This window comes from Egretta garzetta, unplaced genomic scaffold, assembly GCF_000687185.1.
Source record: "Egretta garzetta isolate BGI_Z169 unplaced genomic scaffold, ASM68718v1 scaffold439, whole genome shotgun sequence".
NCBI lineage: Eukaryota > Metazoa > Chordata > Aves > Pelecaniformes > Ardeidae > Egretta > Egretta garzetta.
The window spans coordinates 598054-607412 of NW_009260803.1; the positions used below are offsets into that span (position 1 = coordinate 598054).

Genomic DNA, 9359 nt, shown 5'->3' on the forward strand with positions numbered 1-9359 from the left:
GTGCCCGAGGCCGTCTCGCCGGGTGTTGCCCTTGTTTTATTGCTGTGAAGATCCGTAACGCTGCCCGCTTCGGCTCGGCAGACTTGATATTTTGTTCTAATTATTCTGGTCGCGTGCCTGTCTCTCGTCTCCCTCCCCGAAAATAAGCTTGTTATTCTGCAGGTTGGCTCCTCGCTAAGTCCATTTTCTTTCTCCCTCTTGCCTTCAACCTGCAGACCCGACTAACCCCGTGCTAGTAGGAAATACGTGTTTCGAGTGCGGGGGGTTTCTGTTTGTTTTAGGTGAAGTATTGGCTGGGCAGTGAAGAGCAAGGGGATTACTGACGGGAACGAAGGGAGCTGGTTTGAGCTGGCAGCTCCTTTCTGGCCAGCATAACCAGCTCTGTTTGTGTTGCCCCTCAGCTGGTCTAATGAGGTAGGTGGTAACGAAGGAAGAGGTTCAGGATGTGGGATAGGAACCTGTAGGAAACCAAGACTTTTTAACTTCAAAAATCATGGAACAACTTGCTTTCTAAAAAGTGAGTTTTCCCGGAAGTGGATTTTGACCCTGTCGGATGTTTTTATGCACGATGTTTACTAAGAGGGCTGTGTTGCTCGTTCTGTCGCCATGCTTGAGCGTTGCTCTCTATTTCTGAAGCTGAGGTGTCTCTGGAGCCCCGGTCCTATGCCTGCCATCATCTGACGGTGTTGTGTAACTGTAAACAGTGCAACCGCCGCTTATAATGCCAAATAGTTTTGGGTAGATATCATAAATCAATTGTGGGCACTTGCTACTCCTATTAAAACAAAAATATCTTCTTTTAGGAATAATAGGAAGTTATTCTTACTCTGAAGCTGTGGCATTAGCTGGTGGAAGTGCCTCGCATTTAAGCGTATACCCTTCTAAGCCTTTCATGTTAAAGTGAGTTTAAGAATAATTTGAAGTGGAAGGATACATGCAGCGTGGTTCTATAGGAGAAATACGCTTGTTTGTATTTCAAACAATTTAGCTATTACTCTGCAATACTTTCTGTCTATTTGGTAAGGGTAGCAGTAAGGTCTGCCTGCCTGACCCATAACATGCCAGCTAGCCATAAATATGAAACTATCTTGCAGCTCTTTCCTCCTGTTTATTGCCACATATGCATTTAGCTGGCTTGGCTCCTGAGGGGAGAAAAGAAGTCCCTAAGCTTGTCCTGCACAGGAACTGACCAAGTTAATGTTGATACGATAATTCAGACGACTAGTTCCTTCAACAGCAAGAAGTGCGTTAAATATAAGAGTACTTGACCTCAAACTTTAGCAGAGAGGCACTACTGTAATGTCTAGTTCATACGGGATTAGTCGAGTCATCTCTGTTTTATACTTGGTTAAAGAGTAATTCATACTGGAAAAGTGTACCGTGTAAACAAGAAGTCTGTTGTAACTGATTCTCTGTAAATATACGTTTCATGAATAACATCATTCAGTGTCCCCTGTGTAATATTTTACTTATGAGTAATTTGACACAAGCAGTTGGTTCACTGCTTCGTTTCTAGAATCTGTAACTTTCCAGTGAACCAGGGAGCTCCTTGGGAGCGCTTAATGAAAGTATTGTTACTTTTTTAAAATAAAAAAATTAAAAAATAGTTTGGCATGCCAAAATACAAGGCATGCATGGTTCCACTGTTTAAGTTATGGTGTGTACCGAAAGCATAAAATGTGCTTTTCATTTTTAAGGCACCTCCTGATTTGAATCTGGAAGTGACACGTTGTAAGTGTGAATAGTTAGCTCTTTGCTATTTTTGGGGGATTAAAACACTATTGGCTGTTTAATCCCTCTGCATCTTTTTTTTTTTTTTTTTAACATTCCTTTGGATAGAGAAGAGGGTGATGGGCCCTGCATGTGGTTTTAAAGCTCACCTTGCTTTTTATGTAGTTCTGCAAAGCCATCCTAGCATTGGAGAGGTGATGAACTTGCCTAAGGGTGCACTGTTACATAGCGCTGTTGCTGACTTTCTTCATTGTAATAATTTGCTACTGGCCAAAGGCTTTCCTACAGGAGCATATGGAGTCAGGTTCTCCTTCAGCTTGGTTTTTTAAGCTGTGGTTCAGTAGTTTTGTTCAAGTTAACAGAAGGTTGGAAATCTTTTTCTGTGTCTACAAATTCAATAAAAACAAGTGCCTGGGAAGAGGTACTAGGACCTTGTGTCCTGGCTGAAGGAGACATTGCAGCGTGTTCTCATTTTTTTGCTGGCAAAATACGCAATGGTGGGAGATTAAAAACTTGTAACTGCAGGAAAAGCTTTACTGAGAGCTTCTTCCTCTGTAGACCTCAGCGAATTCTGTGGGAGAAAGAGTTTGATGATGGAGAAAATACGAATTGCATATGATTCTACGAGACATAACAAATCCACTGAGGGAGAGAGGACGTGTCTCTGAAGTTCTAAGTCTGGAAAATACCCATGCTAAATTTTTCAGGGACACTTTGGTGCACTAATGTAGAAAGCACGTGCTTCCAAGCTTTAATTCCTGTCCCGCTCAAAACTTCTCTTTTGAAGTTGCTGAAGTACAGGAGTGTGTATTTCTGCATATGAATTCTAAACAGTTTGCAGTGTGAAATATGCCCTGTTCATCATGTGATTGCTTGTCTGTAAAGGCCTTGCAGTAATTTTCATTTATAGCTGAAGTATTACAAAAGAAATTAGTGCCTTATGCTAATGATTGGCTTTTTCTCATCCTTTTCTCAGATTCTGTGGGAGTGGAGATGCTTCCAGAAAATATTTCTTCTAAAAGTGAGAATGAAACACTAAACACATCCCCAAATTTGACAGACAGCTTGCAGAGTATAACCCCAGCAAAAAAAGAGGCAAGCCCAACAAAAAAAGAGGCGTTCTCAACAACAGCAAAAATCAATTCGGTGACCGCAGTAAAACCATCTACAGCAAAAGGTGATTCTCCACCGTACGTTCTCTCTCGTGCGGTGACTGCTAGTCCTGTATCACAGATGGATGTTGATGCTTCTGAAGATACCAAAATTGAGGAGGAGGATCTTCTAACAGATTTGAAGGACACACTAAATAGTTCACCACCCATCATACAAGATACTATGGAGACAGATGGAGGAGATGACTATGGTCCCTATGAAATGACATCAAATTCCAGATACAACCCAGACCTGGAGATGCCAGAAGATGATGATTCTGACACCATTAGTAATTACAATGAGGAGATCAAGACCCTTGATGAGAAGATAAAAGATGTTTCTGTCGCAGGGTTGGAAGAAGAAGAAGACAGCCATTTCTTTTTTCATCTGGTTGTAGTTGCCTTCTTAGTAGCTGTTGTTTATGTCACCTATCACAATAAAAGGAAGGTAGGTATGCTGCGAAAGGTCGAGAGAAACGGCTTTAGTATTTAGAAGGAAGTTACATTGCTGTTTTTAATGACAAGGAACTTAGCTTTTTGGAGCATGAAATCTTTGAGCCCTTAGTCTTGTATACTAATATGCAGATCATTACTGTCATTTTTTATCTGCACAATGAAAATTAACTTGAATCAAACATTCTAGGTTAGAAAATCAATTAATTGATGATATCAGAAATCCATCAGTTCAGTAATGGGCACTGGCAGTGTACAACATGAATTCTATAAATGAGACCTGAGCCAAGTCAAGTGAAGGTAATTGATTAATTTTGTTTCTGCACAGGATTATAAACAGCAAATTAAGGAAGGTTTAATCCCAAATGGCGTGGGAATGTTCTTGTTAGAACTGTGATAACCGCTGTGATAAGTATTCACTTTAAGGTGATCTTTATAGATCTTCTGAGGCCTTAACTACAAACTTTTCCTAGGAAATGTTTAACACTTTCGAGATTTAGAGAAGCCCAAAGTTAGTGTTTCCAGGTAACTCTTTCTTCAGTACAGACCAATTCTCTGTATCTCAAAAGCAGCCCAATTAGCGTCTAATTTCAAAATACTTTGCTAGCATAGAAAATTAACTCCAGCCCAGGCAGACCCCGTTCAGATGCATGCACAAATTTGCAGTTAAATCATAGGTTAGTTTTTAGGTATGAGGAAATTTTAGTGTTTATCCCTGTAGAGAACACTGATTTGGTCGAGGATTTGGGGGACTCTGAAAAGAACACAGGTAAAGAACCCCAAAAGCTCCTGCTTTACAGTGCAACGGCAAATCTGGAATCTGTACTGTGAAGTCTTTAGAGGGGAAAACGTTGAAGACTGTGTTACATTTGAAAATTCAGCTTCGAGGGAAGCTCAAATAAGTGATAAGAAAATGCCTTGTCTTTGCTACGAAAGTAGTATCATTTGGGTAATTGAAAAGCTCTCTGTTGGTATTACTTTTTAGCACTTAGAAATAATATCGGGAACAGAAAACACACTAAGTACATAGACAGCGGCATGTATTTCTGTGAGACAATAGGCAAATTGGTTTAGGTTTTCCTTTTTCTTTCCCTGTGCCCACTTACACTGTCCCATTGCACGAGGTTCAACAAGGCCAAGGGCCGGGTCCTGCCCTGGGGTCACCACAAACCCAGGCAGCGCTCCAGGCGTGGGGCAGAGGGGCTGGAAAGCTGCCTGGCGGAAAAGGCCCTGGGGGGGTTGGTCGAGAGGGGGCTGGATAGGAGCCAGCAGGGTGCCGAGGTGGCCAAGAGGGCCAGCGGCATCCTGGCTTGTCTCAGGAGTGGTGTGGCCAGCAGGAGCAGGGCAGGGACCGTGCCCCTGTGCTGGGCACTGGGGGGGCCGCCCCTCGAGGGCTCTGCTCCCAGGGAAGGGGGATTGGGACGAGGGGAAACGGCCTCAAGTTGTGCCAGGGGAGGTTTAGGTTGGACATTGGGAAATTTTTTTTCCCCAAAAGGGTTGTGAAGCACTGGAAGGGGCTGCCCAGGGCAGGGGTCGAGTCCCCATTGCTGGGGGGATTTAAAAGCTGGGCAGAGGTGGTGCTGAGGGACAGGGTTTGGGGGTGGACAGGTACAGTTGGACTCGATGATCTTAAAGGTCTTTTCCAATCAAATGATTCTGTGATTTCCCCTTTTGCCAGTATAGTTGCCCTGTCTAGTAAAATGGATTCTTAGATGATGTTGGTGAGAAGCAGGGCTAAATGGGGTGAAGATAATAGACATTTAGAAATCTGATCACTTGAGTGCTTTGATTTATCATACAGCCTCTTTAACTGCTCTGCTGATGTTGCTGAAGGGGGCACTGAGCTGTAAGGCAGGAACAGGTTATCAAATTACACTGTTGCTGCTTCTGTTGCCTTTGTTCCGGCACCAGTAATACAATTATTTTTAATAAGGGTGAAATGCCAGAATAGGTAAGATGAATAAACTAACAAATGTCACCACCTGGGGATAGTTTAATAGCCTGCATATGCAGTACTGTCGAAGCTACACACATCTTTACTGAAAGAGTTATGGGTTGAATGCTGTGGTTTTGCCAAACTGCGACTGAGGTTGCCAGTAAGTGACTTGATGGCAAGGGCAGCGTGGAAGTGGCTGACTGCTCGTGCTGTGCTTTATAGCAACAGTAATGCCATTACCAGGCTCAGGGGGTAGAACCGAGATATCAATAGCTGTTAAGCTGTCTTATCAAACCCAAAATGTTTCTTCAGGCCATTATGTAAGTTGGCTGCTTTTTCTTTCAGATCTTCTTACTGGTCCAGAGCCGAAGATGGAGGGATGGCCTATGCTCTAGGACAGTAGAATATCATCGTTTAGATCAAAATGTTAACGAAGCAATGCCTTCCCTGAAGATAACTAATGACTATGTATTTTGAAAGCACTGTGATTTCAGTTTGCTGAACTTCTCACTCTTTGCCTGCCTAGTCATGTAACGATATTCAGGTATTCTAAATATGCTGCTTGTACTGAAATGAGATGTACTCTCTCTGACCTGGATGTTTTTGAGATTAAATCTCATGCAAGATCAAGGGCATGATACATCTGTTTGCTACTTTGGTCAGGTTTTATATCAACTATAAAGATACAGAGTTTAATAATTAGTGCTCTTTCCATTCATTAAGCATCATTCTTTCTGTCTGGAGCAGTCTTAATAGCGGTAATACAAAAAATAAGCATAAAATATTTTAGGTCTAATAAATTAATGACTTTGACATCACTAAATCAAATTAATGATCTCTCTGCTAATCACTTATATGGCTCATAAATCCCACTATATTGCAAACTTAAAATATAATTACTTTTTTCTGTGCTTAAATCCTGATGCTGCAAATCTTTCATCTTGGTTTGGTTTTTTTTTTTTTTGGTTCTGTTTTCTTGTGCATAACTCGATCCTATTTCAGGCAGAAGAGCTAGCATGGCAATTCCATAATTTCTGTATGTGTTCATGCAGTAAATAATTTAAAAATAGTTATGTAGAAACCATTTTATTTCAGAAGTTATGCATCATGCATTTCCTTAAAATGTTCGAGATCTTTGTGAAGGCAGCTTCTCGACTGTCCAGTTTTTTCTCTAATGGCAGTTATGACTATTGCGTTACCTTTGTAATTAATGAATGGAAAGTAAGCCTTGTTGAATAATCTTACTAAAACATAGCTAGTTGGCAGGCTTGCAATCCATCGAGGCTTTCTGTTGACTTTTAAGACAGTTTGGAAACAGTTATGTGGTTTGCTGCATTATAAACGGGAGAGGCCTGAGAATGTGAGAATAATTTATTTCGTCGTTGTTCTGACCCAGGTAACAGGCAGGTGAAAGTAACGGTGCGGGGCTGCCAGTCTGCGGACAGCGCGCTCTTAATTTTTGACAAACATTTACGCATTAGGGTAAATCAAGTTACTGGTACGGTAGATTTTTTTATTTTACCATTTTTTTGTACTTTCATTATTTATGTTTTCATGGGTTGTAAAATATAAAATCTTAGTTTTCTGTACATTCTGTTTGTGATTTCGTTTTCAGACTGATAAATATGTAAATAACAGTGACTCAGAACCCCATAATTAATGACTTGGTATTCAAGTAGTGCTGTAACATTTTGAAAAAATCAACTTTACAGCTGTTGGCACGAGGAGTCTGAAGGCATGACACTGTCTTGCGAATGAAGTGCCGAAAGTTCTAAATCCTACTGTTAAATGCATTCTTTTCATGACCACAAGAAGTAAAGCACAAACAAAATACCCCAAAACTGTTTTCTTGCAGTAATTTTTATTGTATTTGGACTTGTAACCTTAATATTTTGAATATGGTTTTTAAAATAAATGATAATAAGAAGCTTGTGGTTTTTATCTTAACTGTTTCCCTGCTTTTATACAAAACCTTACAATAAAGAGCTCGCTTATGCTTGGGATTGGACAACCAGCTCAAACCTATCTTTTCTGTTACTGATTAAATCCACTCTGTCTGGGGGCTGTATGGAGTTTTGTTTTATTCATCCCTTAAGTGATATGTAGGGTAGGTAGCAAGGCTTAAATGAAATCTGTTCGGCTGTAGGAATTAATAAGTTCTTTAACAAGTAATTTTTTACCTAAGCTGTATAATTGGCAGTTCTCAAGGAAGACGCTTGGAACTCTTACCTGAACGTACCCACATCGAAGCGTAACACCAGGTGGTCAAGATCCAAAGGGAAGGGTTACTTTGCAGAGCTCCTTTAGGATGTTCAGATGTTGGAATGGGAGAGGAGGCGGCTAATGTTTTTGCACCCAAAAAGTCCAGTAGCTTTTGCCTTAAACGATGTTCATAAAGTGTAGAGGGTTTGACATCAGGCAATAGTATGTTCACAACGTGCAGGTTCCTTTCGGCGTGGTACCACGGGCCTTGCACAGAACCCTGGATGAGGTACTGAAGTGCCTGGCTGCACGGAAATGCGATGGTATCCGGGTTAAAAGTTTCATTTCAGCTATCATTTTCTCTTAAACACATCCAGTGATTTAGGCCATCAAGGCAAATGTTACATTTTCAGCCGCCTGACTGACTATAATAGCTAGGCTACTGCTTTAAAAATGTAGACAACTAACATTTACCTAAATCAGTAGAAATCAGGCATATTTTGCTGATTTCTGACAATCACAGGTGTCTTACCTTATTCCATCTTGGATGTCTTTCATAGTTCAACTGCCTGAGTCCAATGAATAGCTGAATGAATAGCAATGTTCTCTCTAAGACTGTATCTTAATATGTTGGTGGAGAAATCTTCCTCGCCTTCCCTCCCTCGGATTGTTTGGCCTTGTGAACAGACTTTAGGGAGAGAAATTTATTAGCTTGCCAGCTTTTGAGCTGTTAAACCCACTCTTTCAAGAGCCTCTGGCTTTCTCTGGAGGAGGAATGCACACAGTTAGTAGCGAGATGGCTTTTTGTGAGATTTTTAGGGAAAACTCAAAGGCCTAACATCAACTCAATTACCAAAGCTGCTGCTTTGCAGTTTGTTTTGCAGTCGTCACGTTTTAAAAGGCTCTTACGTTTGGCTGTGCCGTGACGCTGCTTGTCCCACAGATTTAGTATTCATTCCGTGCGCCTAGCGGTGTTGAGGCCTGATGGACTGCGACTCGCTCTGGCTGTCCTGCAAATGTTCATAAATTCCCGTCCGGGACGTCCAGCTAGCTGCCTTCTCTGAAGGCACTCTTGTGCCAGGTTACCTGAGAGGGGAAAATCATACGTTGAGCCTTTTGCTCTTGATAGTCCTATCCGTACTGAAATAGTCTGAGTTGGGTAACTGATATTTCGAGGGCACGAGCTCGCGGCTCGCCCGCGTGTCTTCTCTAGCAGAGAGCAGCTTTGCCTCACTCCAAGTACTTCACTCCAAGCACTTCAGATGAGCGGTTACCCTGCTTGCTCCAGCTATTGTGCGCATCCTCTTCATCTCACAAGTAAGAAAAACTTCTTTTAAATATCGATATAAATATTTTTTAATGAGCCTCTTTAGTACTGGTACCAAGGGCAGCTTGTTTGAATGTTTTTCAGTTCACAGGGAATTGACGTGCATTTGAAATCCTTGAAGTTCTTTAAACAGCTGGTTTCATTCCGCAAATCATAGAATCATAGAATCATAGAATCGCTTTGGTTGGAAAAGACCTTTAAGATCATCGAGTCCAACCTTTAACCTAACCCTGCCATCCCACCACTAAACCCTGTCCCTAAGCACCTCATCTATCCTTCTTTTAAATACCTCCAGGGATGGGGACTCTACCACCTCCCTGGGCAGCCCATTCCAGAGCCTGACAGCCCTTTCGGTGAAGAAGTTTTTCCTAATATCTAACCTAAACCTGCCCTGGCGCAGCTTCAAACCATTCCCCCTCGTCCTATCATCTGTTACCAGAGAGAAGAGGCCAACCCCCCCCTCACCACAGCCTCCTCTCAGGCAGTTGTAGGGGGCGATCAGGTCTCCCCTCAGCCTCCTCTGCTCCAGACTAAATAACCCCAGTTCCCTCAGCCGCTC

General features: G+C 41.9%; 1 protein-coding gene across 1 annotated transcript; it reads left to right on the plus strand.

Moving 5' to 3' along the window:
- Positions 1 to 49: 49 nt before the first annotated feature.
- On the plus strand, positions 50 to 7257 carry CUNH5orf15 (chromosome unknown C5orf15 homolog). The gene is made up of 3 exons (XM_009646867.2): positions 50 to 414; positions 2708 to 3330; positions 5617 to 7257. The coding sequence occupies exons 2-3, from the start codon at positions 2725 to 2727 to the stop codon at positions 5746 to 5748; spliced, it is 738 nt and encodes a 245-aa protein (XP_009645162.1). The 5' UTR covers positions 50 to 414; positions 2708 to 2724; the 3' UTR covers positions 5749 to 7257.
- Positions 7258 to 9359: the final 2102 nt, after the last annotated feature.